The 21,355-nt window shown below is 33.6% G+C and overlaps 1 protein-coding gene and 1 non-coding gene across 2 annotated transcripts; both read left to right on the top strand.

Annotated features, from left to right (window-relative positions):
- Positions 1 to 1,153: 1,153 nt before the first annotated feature.
- LOC120068630 (small nucleolar RNA R71) lies at positions 1,154 to 1,260 on the top strand. The gene has a single exon (XR_005479267.1). It is a non-coding gene; the product is annotated as a small nucleolar RNA R71 (small nucleolar RNA).
- A 7,119-nt stretch (positions 1,261 to 8,379) lies between these two features.
- On the top strand, positions 8,380 to 13,876 carry LOC120068258 (AT-rich interactive domain-containing protein 1-like). Its single transcript, XM_039019971.2, has 3 exons — positions 8,380 to 8,688; positions 9,143 to 10,199; positions 12,630 to 13,876. Exons 2-3 carry the CDS (start codon positions 9,771 to 9,773, stop codon positions 13,383 to 13,385), a joined length of 1,185 nt encoding a protein of 394 aa, XP_038875899.1. The 5' UTR covers positions 8,380 to 8,688; positions 9,143 to 9,770; the 3' UTR covers positions 13,386 to 13,876.
- Positions 13,877 to 21,355: the final 7,479 nt, after the last annotated feature.

The following is a 21,355-nucleotide window of genomic DNA, read 5'->3' as shown; positions in this document are numbered from 1 at the left end:
GTGTTAAAGCCACCATGGCAAACTTACCAGTGCCCCTCTTCTTGGTTACCATATCCTTCAGAAACTTTGTGTATGCAGGTATCTCCTCAATCACTTCATTGAATGAAATATTAATATGTAATTGTTTTAACATAGACAGTAAGCGTTGGTACTGTACCTCGTCATTCTTTTTCTTTCTGAGTCTCTGTGGGAAAGGTGGCAACTGCACTCTCACGGTCCTCTTTTCTATTGGCTTTGAGGTGGACGCAGCTTCTGGCTCTATTGCTTCTTTTTCTCCTTCTTTTTGAGTCATCGCAATCTCAGGTTCCAATGCAATAGAAGCAGTCCGGCTAGGCTCTTTTCTTTCTCCCTCCATAGTTTTTCCACTCCGCAATGTCACAACTTGACATTGCTCTTTACCTGATCCCCCCGAATTGCATGGGAGTTCTGTTGAGCTTGGAAGGACCCCTTGCGGTCTGTTCCTTAGCTCGCTCGCAATCTGGCCCATCTGTAATTCTAGATTGCGGATGGACGTCGCTTGGCTTTGAAGCACAGTTTCGTTTTTCTCTTATACTTCTTTAACAGGCTTTCTAAGGAGGAGGATTGTGGCGGTTGCGAGCTACTGGCTTGACTGTTTGTCTGACCGTTATTTCGCAGGAAGAATCCAGGTGGCCCTTCTTTCTGTGCCACAGATTGAAAATTTTGCTGCTGATTCTTCCATGCAAAATTGGAGTGGTTTCTTCACTCGGGGTTGTAGGTGTTAGAAAATGGATTATTTTTCACAAAGTAAATAGACTGTGGATTCTGTGGGCATTCTTCCATTGCGTGCCCATCACCACATGTCGCACACCTTGCGGTGTTTTGATTAATTGCGTTTACTTGCCCATTTTGCGGTGTTGGGCTATTGATCGCAATTCCCTGAATTAAGTTCATCATTGCGGTCATCTGATTTTGTAGTGAAGCAATAGCACCATTACTTACGTCGTTGTCCTTGATTCTTAGTCTCTGATCACTCTCTCGCTAATCCTCGTGGTTTTTAGAGATGCGATCCAAGATGTTCTTAGCCTCCTCATACATTTTGTCTAGCAGACCACCAGTGGTTGTCGCATTGGCAGCGGTCTGCGAAGCGGGATTTAGACCGTGATAAAAGATTTTCATCTGAAGGCAGTCTGGTAATCCATTGTGTGGACAGTCCCTGACCAACCTCTTAAACCTCGCCCAGGCATCACTGAGCGATTCGTTAATGTCTTGTTCAAAATTGGTTATTAGTTTCCTTCGTCTAATATTCTCAGTAGGTGGAAAATACTTCTTCATGAACTTCTCTACGACCTGCTCCTATGAAGTGATCTCTCCCGGCTTGAGAGAATACGCCCATTTTCTTGCCTGATCACATAGAGAAAATGGAAATAAAGTTAGTCGAACTTCTTCGGTAGAGATGTTTGGGAACACAAAATATTGCAGATTTTTATAAAGCTACGGAGGTGGGCGTGCGGGTCCTCGCCACGTCGTCCTCCGAATTGTCCTATAGTCTGGATCATCTGCACATCACCGGTTTCATTTCGAATCTTCTTCCGTCAAAGGCAGGCCTCATGATTCCTGGAGAGAAATCATAAAGGTTTGGCGATGCATATCCCGAATGGGCCTATTACGATCGTTTGCCAGCAGGATTGGATTCGCCATGACATTGTTTTCGTTTGGTGCTCCGTTTCCAGGTTGCTCCGCCATATCTTCTTTATCTGACTGTTGTGGTTGGCGGCTATTTCTTAGTCTCCATCTGAACGTCTTCTCAATCTCCCAGTCGTAATTCGCCAGAGATTGAGAATCTGCAAAGAAATAAAAAAAATTACCGTTAGCACACTGCTTTGCCGAAGTCCCCGACAACGGCACCAAAAACTTGATGCGTTATTTTATGAAATAAAAATGTGGAGTGAAATGCAGTGATGAAATGCATTGAGCAATCAAGCTTTCTCAGTGGAATCTAAGTATAAACCCCACTGAGTTTCCTGGTAAGTCCAGAGTCGAACTCAGGGACTTGGGAAAACAATATGCGGTGGTAATTTTCAGGATAACTTTGCGGTAACCGATAACTCAAATAGTTGTTTGGTGTTGTTGGTTGCGGTAATGAAATAAATAAATGCGGCGGATTTGAGAAGAGTTTGATTATGCGATAGATGCACTGAGTATGCAGATGAACGGGTTGAGAAGGTCTTTAACTAGCGTTACCTAGGAATGCGTCAGACTATGCGATCATGCTACACCCATGCACAACAAGTCATTTTCTAATTCAAATGCGATGCTCCTAAGTCTAGGATGCATGTGTTGAATGCAAAAGTGTCCATAGAGCTTATTCCTAAGTCTCTACTCTTTTCCTATGCGATGCTGCAAGATGCACACAAAGACAAGATGACCGCACACAATCATATCCTATCTCTAGGATGCATGTGATGCGTTAATAGCAAACAGTGCTTATTCCTAAGCTCTTATCTCTTGATTATGCGTTATAATTTGACTCACCCGAGCCTAGATTCTAACTTGGCTTTTCCAAGCCTAGATCCTGTCCTTAGACTACCCTCCTGAGTATCTCTAATAGACGAATGAAACATACATAATACAAAATAATCGCATAGAATGAAGATCCCCAGTTATGCTAGCTAAGTGCTTCTCAACCCATTAAACAGATTTAGCTACTCATGCGTGATAAACAGAGAGTGAACAGATTTAGAGAAGTAAATTCCATTTCTATAAATGAGTTTGAATACAAAATAACAATGGAAGATAAAGGTAGAGAGCCTGGTTGCAATCCTTTGCTACCCAAGACTTTTACACTGACAACTCTATTTGGTTCAAAAGATATTCCTGCTTCTGCAGAAGCTGACCCTCTCTCTGATCTTGAAGCTTCTGACACTCTCCCGAGCTCACCAGAACGATCTATCGGCACAACCTCCTTCTTTCGCTTCCGCCTTAAAATAAATGAAAATCTTAGAACAAGGCTAAACTATCTAGGAAAAATTCTCTAACTCTCTGAACTCATCTTCTGAAGGTTGCCTTTAGTAATTATAGAGCCTTCAAGGAGAAAGGCGGCTTCTCTCTCATGATTGCACATATTGGATGGCTTTAATTCTCTGACTGTTGCACCGAATATTTGTCATCGAAAAGCTGAGTGTACTTGTTATTGTTAGCGGCTTGTCAACTTAATTCGGATTCGATCGTTATCAGCTTTCTGTCCCATCGTGATTAATTATGCCTTTCACCCAGATGCGCCCACCAAGTTGCACCGACTCTATGCAGCAATCCTTCTTGAGCAGATATTTGTGAGCACAAATCACTGCAAAGCCTTGCGGTAATACTGCGCTCGACAACTGATAGGAATTAGAAGATGAAGGAGAACCATTGGAAAGGGGAAGAGATGAGGGTGATGGACAGAATGGAAAGAGAAGGAAGGAAAGGAAAAAGTATTTCTATTTATTTAAAAAATTTTAAGAACATCTTTTGTCACACTCCCTCCCAGTTTACCCTGTAGAAATACAAGTTATTTATACTGTTTTATTTAGATATTGCGGCCAAAAGAAAGAAAAGTTGTGTCGATAGTAGGGAAATTGGCGAAGAAATGCGAGAATTATAAATTTTCGTCAATACACCCACTGATACCATTGCGATGTTAGAAAAGAATATTTTAGTTCTGTTTTACAGGAAATCAAGTCACTGCATGCGTTCATGGCTCAAAGATAAACAGAACAACACATCTACGTTGCCTTGTGCCCGCTAATCAATAATGAAGAGACGATTAGCACAATGACGGCACATGCGACAATTGATCAAGAGCTTTGCGATCAACGCAACTTCAACCGCATGCGATAATAAAAAACAACACCGTATGCAGGCAAACGATTGAAGATGTAAAGAGCAACAGAATTGCGGAGGATTCAGACGTATGTACAGCTGACTGTTGTGCATTACTGACAAAATTGATTGCGTAATAGAAGGAATATTCACTCCACCATTTTAAAAACTGTCTTGACAATAAAGTGGGGACCACAATGCAAAGAGTCAAAACTTTGCCTATAAATAGCTTCTGCAATTTCATTGAAAAATGGATGCTTGAATACAGAGAAAAGTGCATATACTGATCTGAGAGAGAGATTGGATGAGCGACTAATCAGAGTAGATCCGGGAAGAATTAAGAGACAAGGCCGAGAGGTGAGTCTCCGAACAAAGAATCCTTTCGATCCCCGCCGTTGAAGCTCTGTACGAAGGTCACCTCTATCAGACGAGCAAGCCTGAGAGGGAAGCTCTTCTATTCATCCATTCCACGCGTCGGAAAGCAAAACCACCATCTAGATCTGTGTCAAGACGTTAACACTCTTCTGTATTTGTTTCTATCTCTTTATCATCAGTTGTATTCATCTCCTTAGTCTATCATTCACACCATGTATCAGACGCTTAATCTTTGTATTGAATGTTATGATCATTTCCATTATCATTTCTCTGTCTATTTTCGTTTACCCATAATTCATTTTCTCCATGACGTTTTCTTAATCCCATGGGTAATTAGCAAGAAATAAGCAATTAAATTAATTGGGTTAAGAAAATAATTAAGTTTAGTCAAGACATGCTAGACGACATCTTCACCTATGAGAGCAAAAGTGAGGATGTTATTCAGCCTATCAAGAAAGGGTTGGAAGAATGCGTTAACTAAAGCGAGAAGTACTTCCAGAGATGGAAGCAACCTTTTGTTCACCACGTTCATCCTTGTTTCACCATAGAGATATGGGAACGCGGTCGATCACCGAGAGGTGTACGCCAAGGGAAAGCGGAACCTTAGTTACATCTTTAACGCAATTAACAAACTTGCGACGTTTGTACAAATTATTCTTTCCCCTTCTGATTCATCCATAAAGACTTGCCATCGCATACCACGATCCTTTGTATCAACTTCACAGTCAGTCTCGAACTCAGTATCATGTATATCATGTATCTTATATCTTGTATCACATTAGCTTAGGTTTATTTTCATCGTAATTTAATTTATTAACACAACTTTATTTTACCGCAAATTTAAATTCATGTACAAACCCAATTCTTATTAATTGTAAAAACTGGTCGCATATATCATGAAAGTAACGCATTAACGAAAACATTCCCTGTGTTTGACCTCGGATTACTCTGAGAAACTTGCGTTGGAATTATACTTGGTTTCATCGCAAGGAAACTTGTGACAACGCATTACTTCATAGCATACTACAAGCATATAATTAACAACGCGTATATCTAGAAGTAGTATCGAATAAAATGTGCATGAGCATTAACATAGCATAAGATTACATTTAACGTTACAAGTTTATGGCAACATGAGCTTGTAGCACATCATCATGCATGCACACCATACGACCAATTTCAAGTCATCACTCGGCGCTGGGAGCTCGCTCGACACACACTCCTCACTCGATGCTCGAACTCGACACACGAGCCTTCTTCGCTTACCCTTGACACTCGCCTTCTTCCTCGCTCACTTATACTCGACACTCAGCAGCCTTTACTCGCTGCTCGACCCTTCTCGATTACTTATACTCGCCGCTCGACAGCCTTTACGCGATGCTCGCCTGACGCTTACTCGATGCTCAAACATCCTTCAGCACGATTAATACTTAGCCAAAATTTCTCTTGTAAAGCCAAATTAATATGTACTAAGAGCTAGGTTTCCTTAATCATTTTTCCTTCTTCAAACTCATCCTTTACCTCGAGATGCACAAATCCAATCTAACTTAGATATTTAACCCAACATTCTGCTTAACTTAAACAATAAACATAATTAAAAGGGGAAAAGTAAGGTGCAGGTCTTACATCTTTTAATTTCTAAAGGATTAAGAAACATCTTTTTTTTTAAAAAAATAAAAATAAAAACAATTTTGTATAACTAAAATTTAGTGGGCCTTTAGTGCGGCAAGTGGAGGGATTTGAAAGAGTAATACTGTAATTAATTGTGGATTATAATAAAGGGAATTGAAGCGTATGACAAAATTTAAGATTTCATTCTTAAAAATGGAAAAACTGCCCAAGAATAAGATTTATGGTAACTCACGTGACATGTACATGACCACAAATTCCTAAATCCCGATTTATACTAGGTAATTGTAGAATAAAAAATAAGGTTGAGTTATATATACAGTGTAATTGCTGATATTTTTCAAGAACAACTGCTCTCCTAATTTTGCTTAACATAATCTCCATATTTTATTATTATTTTAGATTTTGTTTAACCACTTTTCGAATTAATCTCACCTTAATTAAATATCTAAAATTTTCTAACAAATTATATTTTAAATATCCATATATTATTAACTTTTATTTTATCCATATATTTTATTCAAATCTTTGAATCGTTTTTCATTACTTTATATGTATTCAATTATATTCGAATCTTTGAATTTTTTTTCATAATTTTTTATATACATTATTAATAATTTAGCTGTATATTTCTTATATTCTTAATAAATTAGTTTTATATACTATTTTTGTTATTATTTTAACGATTTGGAAAAAAAGAAATGTCACTTCGTAAAAAAATGGTCATAGCTCTTGTTACTCACACAAAATGTTCATCACTCCGGTCGATGGGTTAAGAATTCTCACTACCATGATTTTCGAAAATTTGAGGTGCGTATTCATCAAATTCATCATTCCAATAATTTGTGAAATATATCCAAGAATTTTTTTTTTTCATTCGCTGAGTTAACTACATTTCGTTTGACAATGTATCGGATTGGTTCTGCCACTTCGAATATTGTTGAAGATAAATATATTTTGTGGTTGATGTCTGTTTTACCAGAGTCCCCCAAATTGATGAAACCAGGTAACCGTAGAATAAAAAATAGGATCAAGTTATCTATAGAGGGTAATTACTTATTTTCCTTAACAACAATTGCCCTTCTAATTTTGGTCATTATTATTTTAAATTCTGTTTAACCACTTTTCAAATTAATCTCACCTTAATTAAATATCCAGATTTTTTTTACCAAATTTATATTTTAAATATCCATATATTATTAAATTTTATTTTATCCATATATTTTATTCAAAATGTTGAATGGCTTTTTCATTACTTTATAAGTATTCAATTTTATTCAAATTTTTGAATTGTTTTTCATAATTTTATACATACATTCTTAATAAATTAGCTGTACATTCTCATATTCTTAATAAATTAGTTATATATTTTTTTTTGCTATTATTTTAATGATTTGAAAAAAAGAAATATCACTTCGTAAAAAATGTCATAACTTTTGTTACTCACACAAAGTGTTCATGGATTTAAATTTTGTTGTGGTTTCTTTAATAAGCTACTGTTTTTGCTATGATTTTACAATGGATTAAACCCCTCTTTGATGATCGACGGGATGAGAATTCTCATTACCATAATTTTTTGAAATTTTGAGGCGCATATTCCATCAAATTCATGGTTCCAATAATTTGTGAGTTAACTATATCTCGTTTGACAATCTACAGATAGGTTCTGCCAATTCGAATTTTATTATGATTGTTGAAAATAAAGATATTTTGTGGTTATGTCAAATTTATCAGAGTCCCCCAAATTGATTTATGTGTAATGGTTGACCATGTCTCATCTCTTGCCCTGACACTGGAAATACACCGTATTTGAATAATGAATTAACAAACATTAATCATTCTTCCCAACCTCCTAAGGGCAACACTAAAATCGTTGATTTCTAAGATTTCGATTCCTTTCAATCTTGTATTCCCAGTGGAGTAGGTTTACTTTTTAGGCGCAAGCCTATATTGAAGAAAACAATTTATTTATTGTACACGTGGATTAGACACTTTGTCAAAATACATTGTTTAGTGTGTGATAGTTGTTTAGGTAGAGTGTATTTGTTGTTTTCAAACGGTTTTGAAACTCTCACATCTCTAGAATTCCATGTGAGGGTAGTTTTGACAATTACTAATCATTATTTTCTTTTATAACCCGTTTTGCTATTTTTACAATTTAAAAAAGTTTTTACTATTTATCCAAATAAAAACTTAAAATTTTCTATTTATCTAGTTAACCCTTATAATAATGGCAAACACCAACTATTATAATTAGAAGTTAAGTGGACTATAATAGATCACTCTACCCAATTAAAGTTGGAGGCCGAAAAGGACCCTAAAGATTTATTAAAAGCTAAAAAATTTTGAAACTAAAATGGAATGAAGCCAAAAGTAAAATTTTGACTTGAAAAAATTCCCATAAAGTACTCATATATTTTAAAAAATCATCCCTCCCCTCCAAAAAAAAAAAAAAGCCCTCATTATTTACCTTAACTCAACCACAAGGTTAATTTCCAACCATGGTTGGTTCATCAATTTGATTATAAATAAGGGGGATCATTTTAGTCTCCATCCCTTCCTCAAAACCCTAAAAACCAAACCACAATTTCTTTTTGGGTTTAAAAACTAAAATCATCCTCCCAAACCCAATCTCTCTTATCTTTTTTTTTTTCCCCAAAGATCCCCATAAAATAGCCTTAAAAAAGAGAGGAACCCAAAAAAAGGGCCAAATTAGAGAGAGAAGCAACAAGGAAGAGAGGGACCAACCAAAGCCAAAACTAGTCAAGCTTTAAAGGATGTGGTGGGCAGTAGATTAGCAGTAGTAGTAGACACAGTTGCGTAGAAAACGCTTCCTTCCAAAACAAAAACAAAAATTATTAACAGGTACGTTTTTCTCTCTTCCAATCACCATTAAAAATGGCGGTATATTCTTTCTTTTTGGTGTATTGGGTCTCTGTATTTCTTCATATACTTTGAAATTCTAGCCTCTCATGGTCAAAGGGGCACTTCATCTTCACTTTTTGTCTCTGTCTTTCTTTTGTATAATGACATTTCTATATATCTGCAAATATGACGCCAATGGCGGGATTGGATGGATATTTAACTTTTTCATTTCAAAATCAAACCCTAGATCAATCTTGTTTTCCCGCCAAAACATTGATCGTCGAACCCAATTGATGATAGTCAACATGTGGTAACCAAATCGTTGCTCTTTTCATCCACCTGATTTGTGTTATGTCTTTTCGTGTTCTCGAAATTAGATGACCTGGGGTTTCTGTTTTCTGTTTTTTTTTGTTTTGGAAATTATATGACCAGGGTGATTGCATTTGATTTTTAGGGTTTGAATTCCAATTTAAGGCAGGATGGTGGGTGATAGCGGATGGGTCTGAGTTAGATTACGAAGGTGCTGCGAAGTAGATTGAACGAAATGGGTATCTCTTAGATTTTGGATTCATTTTAGTACAGTGTAGTGTTTAAGGTCTGTTTGATATCCTTTTCAAAAGGTTGCTTGGGTTTTTTTTCTTCTGTACCGCATCCACGCTGCTTGTTCTTTATTTCTTCGTCGATTTGGCTAAGAACATTGTGAATCTGACAGATAAAGGGTGAGGTTGCTTTGAATTTAATTTGTAAGATCGGAAATGAATGCTCTTCTATTTTGAAGTTACGTTAATCAAGTATTTGGATTCAGAGAGTTGGAGGAAGTTGTGTGAAAAAGAGACTCTCCAGTTTGAACTTTGGATGTTACAAGAATTGAAAGAAGTCTGCTGAGTTCAGAGATTCTCGATTAGAAAACGGAATCTGAGTTGTCTTAACATCTAGGTTTGGTTTGCATGTTGTAGTGCTTGGATGGTGGGGGCAGGAATGGAGCTAGCAACTGGTAATTGCTGTATGAAAATTCAGCAAAACGAGTGGTAGTGTCCCGTAATGGTTGAGAGTTGGGTTGAAACCCAAAGAAAACGGCAGTCATGTTGTCGGATGAGTTCATGAACTGTGTTTCGTTTGACGAGAATTCAATTTCAGATTTTTCCAAGAGAATACTCAATATGAAGAGTGATAGGATGAAGAGCGGGGATGTATTTCCTCGCAGAAGCAAGAAACTCAAGGATATTGATCATTGCAACACTGAAAATGAGGATATAAAAATTATTGATCCACCTTTCATCAAGGAAACGAATGTTGCCCAGGAGAGTAAGCAGGAACCGATGTTGGGATTGCTTGATTGGCTTAAAGGTATTGCGAGAAACCCATGCGATCCTTCTATATGTTCATTACCAGAAAAGTCAAAATGGAAATCATATGGGAAAGAAGAGATTTGGAAACAAGTTTTGCTGGTTCGAGAGGAAATGTTTGTGAAAAGACAAGTTGATTCAAGTAGCGAACAATCTTTTGTGCAGGTACATTACATAAATGCTCAAGCTGTTTGCAATTATATCTTTACTCATTTAAAATTGTCGATTCGCATGACAGGGTAATAAAAAACTGTCTATATCTGTGCATGTATGAAGTTTGTCCCATGAAAAAGCTGATTGTGGTAGTCTTTAGGCTGCTTTAGTCTTTTATTGTTTTTCATATCGTTGATCCATCTTGAAATGATTTTCATACTATGCATTTTGATTAGTATATATTTACATCTTAAATAATGATCTGGTCATTGTAAACTGAAGATCCTCATTGTGAAAGCCAATGTAGCTAAGACTTAATCTTAAAAATATATCATTGAATTACCTCTGTAATTTTTTTTATCTGATCTATAGTATGTATTGTTTTAGTTGTTAATGTTATGAGCCTTTTTAGTTTTTAGGAATTTCTGCAGTGTCCTTTCTAGTTTTAATGATTCCATGACGTTGTATGTATATAATACTAAAGAATCATTCTTTTCAATTCTGAATATTATGTCTTCTTAAGAAGATCCTTGGAGTATTAGTTGTTTAAAATTGTGGTTCTTTATTAAGAAGAAAATTAAACTATTTAAGACGTCGATTTCATTTTGCCTGGTTCTGTTGTGGCCAATAGCTTGAAGCTTCAGCTGCTATTTTTAATTTTTGATCTGCTTGTAGTCAGAGTATGTTTGAGAATGTTCTTAAAAGTATCAAACGTGCCTTGAGAATATTTTTTAGGTTGGATGATTATTGGTTCATGAATGGTTTTGGACCTTGATTGGAAGTACTTTACTAGATGTCACTATCTATCCGTGATAAATCGCAATAGACCGTCTGTCTATTGCGGTCTATCACTAATAGAATTTTGCTATACTTGAAAATATTTTGAGTAGTTTTACAATTTAAAACAATTACCCTTTTGTTTATTTTATTTTTTATTTCATCTTAAACTTGATTACATGTTGAAATTAGTACCTCAAAATTTAATTAGAAAATTTTTTCATGAACCAACTAATGAATTATAGGTTAAATTGTGGTCCCTATGGTTTGGAGAAAGTTAAAATTTAGTTTTGTGTGGTTTTAAAACTCAACCATCTTTATGGTTTGCTCACAAATAGTCCTTATGTTTTGATAAAATGTCATAAGTAGTCATTGTTTGATAAACGAGGGTTTTATAAATCATACGAACTTTATAATTTGACCTATACTATGTAAAATTCAACCAGTAAACAACCATAGGGATATTCTTACCTTTAAACCATAGAGACTAAAATTTAACCTTCTCCAAATTATAGGGACCAAATTTGTAATTTGACCTACATAATATAAGTTTAACCTGTAAATAAACCATAGGGACCAAATTCTTTTTTTTCTTTTTCTTTTTTGTGCCTAAAGCACCGGAAATTATTTTGTAATTCTAGCCTAGGTCAAATTCTCCAAAATTGGGAGGCGGTGCTTGATTAGTTTCTGTTGGGAGAGGGGTTGCTCTCCCCTCCCCTAGCTGTCTCTTTTTGTTTGGTTAATATATTTTCAATTTATTAAAATGAAAGACAACTGCAATGTAGACTAAGAAATATTTCTATCCAACCATTAAAATATCTAATTCTAGCTTCAAAATTGAGCGGATTCAAAAGCACCCAAAACTTAGTTAAATAGCAACCTAACGTAATCACGAAAACTAATACCAACTAAAAATAGTCTCTCTCAATCATAGGAGCTGCAAAAATCATTAAAGAAAAATTGATCATTTTATCTTTTAAAATTTTATCCTTTCTCCAACCTGTGAGATTAAAAATTCGGAGAATGTCCTTCATGAATCTTGCAATTGAAAACGTGTACTATTTTACCATAAATCATAAATTGATAATCAAATCATTATATTTTACTCTGCTCTTTTTTTGGTTTTTGAGCTAAGGAAATTTTATTTGTTTCCTTGTTAATTTTGGCAATGAATTTAACTTAAATCTTAGGCTATATTTCTAGTCCTAATACTAAATTTGATTGATCCCTGTACTATAAAATACAAATACATGTAGTGTTATGTGAGTGCAAAGTCTAGGGACCAAAACAAAATATTTTGACAAGACAATCAAAGCAAATTATTGTGGAAGTTCAGAGATCAAAATTGGATCAAAATCTTGTTTTCTCTTTCTAAAATTTAGGACTTATATTAGTTCCTTTATTGATGTCGAGTTTAAATGATTTCTTATTGCATTAGTATGTTTGAGCATTTATTATACTTTGTATAGAAACGAATTAAATTCAAAGGAAAGGAAGAATAAATGAAACAAAAAGATGATATTTCGATATAGGAAAAATTGATTAATGGTAAATATATAATTTTAAAAAAAAGGATTTTACAGATCTAAAGATCAGATTATTATTTTACTTTAGCTTGGAAGTCTTAATTAATTATCTGGTTCACTTCATCTTCTCTATTTGCAGAGAAATCAGAGGATGCATCCATGTATGTACGATGACGATACAGTTCCGATTTACAATCTTAGGAAGAGATTAAGCTTTGACAAAAAGGATCTTTCTCAAGAACCCGTTTCTAAAATAAGTGATTCCTCACCTACAGATTCATCAGATGATTACAAGCCTGTGCCTCTGGGGTCAGACTATCAAGCTCAAGTACCGGAATGGAATGGTGTGATATCTGAGAGTGATTTAAAGTGGTTGGGAACACAAGAATGGCCCTTGAAAAGAGGAAGGCACAGATATCTAGTTGAAAGGGATCCCATTGGAAAAGGAAGGCGAGATTCTTGTGGGTGCTTGGATGCCAATTCGGTTGGCTGTGTCAAATTTCATGTTGCTGAGAAAAGGCACAGATTGAAGCTTGAGTTGGGCAACACGTTCCTCCAATGGAGATTTGATAAGATGGGGGAAGATGTTACATTTGCATGGACAGTGGAGGATGAGAAAAAGTTCGAGGATATAGTATCATCGAATCCTCCGTCCCTTGGGATATCTTATTGGGAAGATATCATTGAGTCATTTCCTTCTAGGAGCAAGGCAGATCTTGTTAGCTACTACTATAATGTCTTTCTTTTGCGTCGCAGAGGACACCAAAATCGGGTTACGCCAGATGAAATCGATAGTGACGAGGAATCAGATTCCGGAATTGCAACCAATGGATTTGGAAACGAAGTACATAATTCACCTGGCTCCATTTTCTACTCTCCTAAGAAGCCACGATAAGCTTGAGGGGTATAGCTCAAAAACAGATTCTGACAGAGTACCAATGTTGATAATGTTGATTCTGATTTGGAAATCTGCATTTTTGATTAATGATTTTTGTCAAGTGGGATATGGAAAATTCTTTTTGATGTTACATGGAAAGCTGCTGTTGTAGCCTATGGCAAAACGGAAGCTAAAGGGATGAAGGCGTCATGATTTACTGAGTTAAGAAATCGGGCTGAATTTGGAGGCTCGAGCAATTTTGGTTTTGGGTTATGTTGTTCAGTTTGGATCAAATTGAAGGGTTGATGAATTGTTTTGCTAGATTTTGTCTCCTGAAGGATCTTGGTCGCAAGGCCCTCTTAAACAGGCAAATAGATTTAGTTGTGAAGGGGATTCTATTTTGTTCATTCCAAAAGTTTCATCTTTGTATATTTGCCCTCTGAAGTCAGACATGTGAAAAGACGTATAAGCATGACCCTTTAAAAAGATTAAAATCACAGTTTATATTCTATGGTGGTTTTGGATGATTTTTAGATGTGTGCTGTTTTGGTTTTTACAGGTGCTTGGTTAGGGAGCGGGTTGAGTTGGGTTGGATCAGAAATTTTGTATGAGGTCTTGAGTTGAATTAGATTGAATTTGTAATAACCAACTCGACAAACAAATGGATGGACCAAACATTTAATTGCTACTTTTAAATCAATCTAATTTAACCTCGTAAACCAAATACTCCCTTAGGGGGGCGTTTGGGGTGTTGAGTTGTTTATTATAGTTTGCGAGTTATGAAACACAGATATTTAATGTGAGACAAAGAATCAGTATCAGCCACATATCAGATATCGATAATTTCAGATATTTTCTAAATACGTATTTGATACGCGATTTGACGTATCTATTTCTACGCGTACTTTTTCTTAAAGAAAAAAAGGCAAACAACTCATCATCTTTTCCAATTTAAAACTAGATAATTTATTTAAAAAACTCACTATTCGAGTCCAAAACTAAAAAGAAAAAAAAAATAAATAAAAGGTCAAATCCTAGAATCATCTAATATTGATCTTCACATTTGAATCCTTACAAAGTCCAAAATATAAACCATTTGGATATCTTCAAAAATTCAATAAAGAAATTCTTCGTTTATCTTCATATTTTTCCCTTTAATCTTCTTCTTCGCAATATGAATCATTCTTCTATTAAATTCTATTGTACTTCAACATCTTAGATATTACTTTTTTGTATTGAAATTTCAATGTGTGTATTTTATTTTGTGCTATTATTATTAACTTGTATGCTAAATTTATCTATATCCTAGATTTTTTTCTAAGAAAAAGAAAATATATCTTCAATGTATTAGTATCCTCGTTTTTAGAAATATATATTAAAAATTAATCAAAAGATGACGTATCTATCCGTATCTTAATTTTTTAGAAATTGACGAATCGCCATATCTGATTGTATTTATATTATGTAGCTGTATCTGTATCTGTGCTTCATAGTTTGTGCATTATAATAGTTTATAGGTTATAACAGTATGTATTTGGTATGATGTATTTGGTATGCACTGTAACAAAGAGGAAGAGTAAATACTGTAGCAAAAAGAGATTTTGTAATTAATTATACGTTATAATAATTGGAACATTAATTATTATAATTGGTGTTTCAAATGTGAAGTGTTCAATAATACTCCAATCCAACTTTAATTTGGTTTGAAAATAGAAATTTGAATTTTTTTCATCCCTAGGTATTAGAAAAATTGGAATACAATTACATTGTAATGAATTGCTAAGAGGCGTTTGGCATAAAATTAAGTTGAGTTGAGTTGATAATTATTATCTAAAAAGTTAAATTATCTTTGAAGTTATAATGTCTGTGTTTGGGCTGTAGAGTAGGGTAAAATAGAGTTGGTATAATTTTTCTAAACAAAATTAATTTTGCTTGGATTTTCTTTTGCTATTTTTTTTTAATTTCCAACTATACATATTTTTCTAAAATTTTTAATATTAAAAAATGTTTAAGTTTTTTCATTTTTACAACACAACAAATTCTTATAAAGCAAACATATACTAAACACAAATTTTGAATTTAATTTTTGAACATTCAATTACATAATATATATATATTTTTTATTTCTAAATATCATACATATTCCAAACAAATGATAACTTTTCACAACTGTTTAGCCCTCAATCATGAATATTGAAGAAGCTTAAAAATTGGACAATTTTTTTTTCTTCTTGAAAAATATAAGATATTTTCATGACACAATTTGAACACTGAATTGCATAATAAATTTATCTACATCCCCAAAGTCGTGTTATATTCCAGTAAAATGAACATCTTCTCTAATTCATAATCCTCAGTTAATTTTTAACTAATCATAAATGTTAATTCAAAAAGAAAGAAAACAAAATCAATTTTTTTTTTTGCCCATTTGTGAAATATGAATTTTAATTTTTTTTTTATTAATGATTTTTTTTTTAATTTTTTGAACAAACGTTTGATTCTTTATATTTTACACTAATACAACGAAATGTATTTTTGTGCAAACATTTTTTATTCAAACATTTTTTATGGTTAAGTCTAGTTTGCCATTTACAAATGAAAATCATAATATTCACAAAAATGTCTATGTACATGTAAAAAAAATACATAGTGATGAATAACAATCAATATATCATAAATTATACACTCCGAACTTAAAATTAATGAACTTCAAACTAGTTATTGAAGGATTGTGCAAATAATTTTGCCCTACAAGTAAGATAACAAACTGTAGTTAGACTAGAATGAAGCTAAATGCAAATAAAATTAAAATCAAACTACTATAACATATCTTCAAAGGTCTGGAATGAATTAAATCGAAGCACCAAGACTAAATGGAGGTAGAGTAGAGATGTGATCTAAAAAAAATATGTATGAAACCACATCAATGCAACAATTAATTTATTATAAAAGGAAATAAAAATACATTTTCTATACAATATACTTTAACGGCCGTTGAATGTATGAGTTGAACATCTATAGCAAATAGGGTTGCCATTAAGGGTCCATTTACATTTTCACAAAAAACTAGTGTTATCATTAAGGGACTCGTTAAAAGTGGTCTTCGTCGGAATTGGTCGCATGAGGTAAATGTTAGTGCTAGTTTTCAGAGGTGGTTGTCACCAGAGTTGTCACCGAAGTTGATCATCGAAAGTAGTCTTCATCGGAGTTGTCATCGAAGTTAATTGTTAGAGCTCAAAATTGGTTATCGAAGTTGGCCGTGCGAAGGTGGTTGTCAGAGTATGTCAGCAAAGTTGCATGTGCAAAGGTGGTTACTAGATTCTAGAGTTAGCAGCACGGAGGTAGTCTTGGGAGTTGCTTGTTTGAAGGTGGTCACTAGAGTTGCCATCGGAGGTCGTTATCGGAGTTGGTCGCATGAATGTGGTCGTCGGAGTGCGTTACCAAAGTGTGGTAGTGGTAATCGCCGATGGTAGTCGATGGATAGAGCCATTGAAAACATTGAAAGAAGGAAAAAGTTGGGGGCTAAGGCGAGTTAGAGGGAGAGTTGGAGTTGTTGGACTGGTATGGCAACCGGGGGTGAATAAGGTTTAATTAGAACTTTTTGTTAAATATGATCAATTTAAACAAATTAAGTATTTTAAAAGTAAACTAAATAAAAACCTTAATTGATGCTAAATAACAAGATTGATAAAAATTATGTGACAATATACTTAATCAATCTCAACCAACAAAAGCATGCAATTAAAATTAAATGAAAAAATAATTATAAAATAGTTAGAGAAGAAGACACCGTAGTTTTTATAGTGGTTCGGTCAAAATCGACCTACATCCACTTTCTCAAGCGCCTCTTGGGATTTCAATTAAACATCTCTTTTAACTATTTCCACGGTATCTTGTTTCTTTTACATGTTAAAGAGCAAACTCGATCCTTTCCACAGGTTAGGATCCAACTCGTTTTTGTTGGAATCTCGTAGGGTCCCATAGATTGTAATTGTAATGTACAAACATTTTATTTATGTAATAAAATATGTGAAGTTTTATTTCAAAATTAGTTGCATTAACCACAAACCAATAAACTAACATCCAAAGTTATTTTATAACTTAAACATGTATGTAGAGACATACGAGTGGATCATGTTTAAGTGATAGCCTATATGGTTTGTACTGATGGATAAGGCTGGGTTACTTATCCTAGCAACACTACGAGTATGACCCCCTTTGTAAATGTTACAAACTTTGTAGATGTTATAATTGTTGTAAAGTGTTACAAATGATCTGATCCTAATCATTCATGTGGAGACATGTGAGTAGGGATATTCTATACAAAGGAGTTTGTATAAGACCAGACCATGAATGTTTAGTCTCATTATATAATGCCGTTCATAATAGAGACTTATATTTCACTAGGATGGCCATAGGTAACATGACCTGAATCTTGAGTGAGTTATGAACTCCTGTTTATGAAGGCGATCATTTGATTTGTATGGATGAAAGTGGTCAGATCAATAACTCAACAAGCCTACCATTTTGGGGATTTGTCTGATTGGGGAGCTGGGAATACAACCACACAAGAAAGAATTCACTCCTTCCCCAATATCGGGATAAGTAGATAAATTGCTCCCTTAAGGGCTGATTCTGGGACTTGAACGATGTGGCGCGACACCCTCTCCTGACCTGAGAGAGGTTTCATCATAATTGGACTATGATTTATTGTTGATTAGAGGGATCAGTGGTACTGAAGGAGTTAGATGTAACTATAGCGGCAAAACGGTAATTTTGGGCTAACTGTACTTATGAGTAATTTGTGAAGGGTCATCGTACTATTGATTGGTTATATCTAATGGACACAAAATATTTATAGTGCGAAGAGTGTAGTTGTCGGTCTTTATTGGAGTGCCCGTCAGTTAACGGAAGGTGAATAATTAGATTAAATTGATTAAAGAGTTTAACTAATTATTCACGTACCGTTGAAGCTTCAAGTTACAAGTCCATGAGGTCCCCTTAGTAGCTCAATGGGATTAAATGAGAATTAGTTTTTGGATTAATTTGAATTGTTCAAATTAATTAAGAGAATTAATTATATATGATATAATTAATTAAATTTTAATTATATGTGATATAATTACAATAATTTATTTTTTTTAGAATAGGTGATATTATTATACAACAACAAGGGGGATCCCATAGCCCAAGATCAAGGCATCAAAGCATCAAAGCACAAACAAAGACAGGTAACAAAACCCAAAACAAAGCCTACAAGATAAGATTAGAACAAAACCAACACAAAAGGAAACAAACTCGCAAACTACTAGAGAGAAAGGCAGAGAAAAGAAAAAAAAATCCCACAAACAAGAGACAATAACAAAAACAAAGAACAACGGGAAGTACAACAAGAAAAACATCCGTAAGCACACTATATAAGACCAAGAAAATCAACCCGTCAGGAAGAAGCACGAGCACGAATCGTAGAGACCATAAGGTGAACCAGAGCTGACACTGACCTCGGTCTATTTCCATGTAGTCGCCGATTACGTTCTTGCCAGATGTAGTATATGGAAGCACACCAAAAAGCACGGAATAACTTACTACGCACCCCCTTACTCGACCTCACTCGACATGACCAACTCAACTCAACTCAATTGCCAGATGTAGTAATGTATTTGACACATTATAATATTAACTATTTATGAAATAACTATTTGAATAGATTAAAATATCAATTTTATGAATTAGATTCATATTGTTAAATTTAATGTAAATGTGATTTATATTAAATGTCATTACTGAGAGAAAAGAAACTATAGGATATATTGTATATGATATAATATTAAAATTATAGATTATATGTTATATTTGATATAATATATAGCCTAATATATATGATATGATAAGGTGGTTATCATATTAATATATATTAAATTATTTATTAAATAAATCAATTATATATATATATTTAATTCAAATAATTAATGGGAGGCTTCCCACTTTTCTCTCCACTTCACACAAGTAGGAATAAGGTTCCACAGATTTTGGCTTCATCTTCTTCATGACATAAATCACACAAAGAGGGACACGACTCTAAGATAGAATTCCCTGTGATCATCTCTTCCTTTCTCAATTACTTCCCTCCCCTCACCAAAATCACTAGAGCCCACAATTCCTGAATTGAGGATTCTCTACCTAGAGATTATCGAGGTTGCGCTCGTGGTGGTGCCCAATTTGGAGATCGAAAGTTTTACAATTGAACAAATGTTCTTCAAAGGTAAGGGTTCTTCAAAATCATTTTTTTCTGCAATTTTTGTTAAAGCATGCTGTAATTGTTTGAATTAAATGCATGATCTATTTCTTGTTCTCCGTAAAATTGTGAATTCTAGAAAATGGGATTTGGGACGATCCGTTGCTTCCGCTCAAGGACTTTTCATTGGGATCCTTCCGTTACAATATTCTTGAAAGTTTTAAAACACTTAATAAAATTATCTAAAAAGAGTGGATATACAAATTTGAGCTCATAATCTTTTATCCTCACAATACAAGAAGAACTTCTCTCTAAAATAAGATGAAAAAAAGAAAGAAAATTGGAAGTTTGTAGACAGAGTAAAAATCAGTGACCTTTTATAATTTTTGAGGATTGTAAAATTGTAAAAAATTAAAATAATTAAGTTTGTAGACAGAGTAACAATGGGTGACCTTTTATAATTTTTGAAGATCGTAAAATTGTAAAAAGTTAAAATAATTTTAGAGAAGATGAAGTATAAAAGAAGAAGTGGGATAAAAATTAGATTTTAATTTAGGCTATCAAATTGTTCAAAAAGTAAAAAGAAAAGTGGAGACTCAAAGTGAAAAACTAAAAAAGAAATTATATATTATATATATAATAATATATTTTCTTAAAAAAAGCTCTTAAAGTGACCTAACAATCACTTTTAATTTTTTAATCTTTTATTTTCTTGAAGTGACCGTTCTTCACTTTTTTTTTTTTAAAATTTTGTAAATTAAAATCGATTTGAATTTTTTTTAAGAAAACCAAAATCCATCCATTGCAAATTTAAGGCCTTATGCGTCATTCACCTATAATTTTGGCACTTTCTAATTGATCCAATTTGATGATTTGGTCGATACGTCACTATCTCGGATATTTTTTTTTGTTACTCTTCTTTTTGCCATATTTTTTTCATTTGAATTCCGATTTGGGTAGTTTAAGAGACCGGAATGTTGTTCTGAGCTCTACACCATGTACTTTTCAAAATAACTAAATTGTTAGTAAACAAAATCAGGTTTGTTATTTCACATTGGGATATTATTTAATTTACATAACCTAATCCCTTGATGTAGGATTGGTATGACAACCTTAGAGGGGATAGAAAAATAGCACTTATTACACTCTCATTTGAAAAAATAGCACATGAAAATCTTCATAAATATAACAAATTGGTCATTTTCCACGTGATCAAATTTTTTCGAAACCCAAAAATACCCTCCATAATCCGTAAATAAAAATGTAATTAAACATGTTTGGTTATAGAATTGATAATAAACAGAATTTGACTTTACCAAAGAAATCAGGATCAATTGATTTGAATCTTGAATTTTGATCAAATCTTTATTTTTAAATATGAATTTATCTAATTATTTCGTTATATCCACATATTTTTGTGCATTTTAGATTTTATTTTCAAATATTAAATAATCTCAATTTATCTGATTATTTTTAGTGTTTCCCTCCTTTTAACCTATTTTTGCCTTTTCTAATTTTAATATTTTATATCACTTTGTCTTATTTCTTTTGCTTTTTGATATGGATAATAGTTTGAACTCACTAAACTCTTATTTTAATTGAAATTTTGATTTTTTTTTTTCAAATCGATTATGATATTTTTTGTTGTTTTTGATTTTTTTTCACATTGATTATCATATTTTTTGTCTTTTTTTTTCCAATTAATTTCAAAGGAGCATTCATACCTTTCTCATTTTTGATTTGTTGTTTTTCC

The sequence above is a fragment of the Benincasa hispida genome, chromosome 12 (genome assembly GCF_027475165.1).
Source record: "Benincasa hispida cultivar pf3 chromosome 12, pf3_genome.v1.1, whole genome shotgun sequence".
NCBI lineage: Eukaryota > Viridiplantae > Streptophyta > Magnoliopsida > Cucurbitales > Cucurbitaceae > Benincasa > Benincasa hispida.
This window is presented reverse-complemented; position numbering and strand designations above follow the sequence as displayed.

Bases quoted from the DNA above. Each gene is read 5' to 3' on its own strand.
- LOC120068258 (XM_039019971.2), top strand. From the start codon at position 9,771: ATGTTGTCGGATGAGTTCATGAACTGTGTTTCGTTTGACGAGAATTCA. The intron at 10,200-12,629 runs GTACATTACATA...CTCTATTTGCAG, and splicing joins GCGAACAATCTTTTGTGCAG to AGAAATCAGAGGATGCATCC.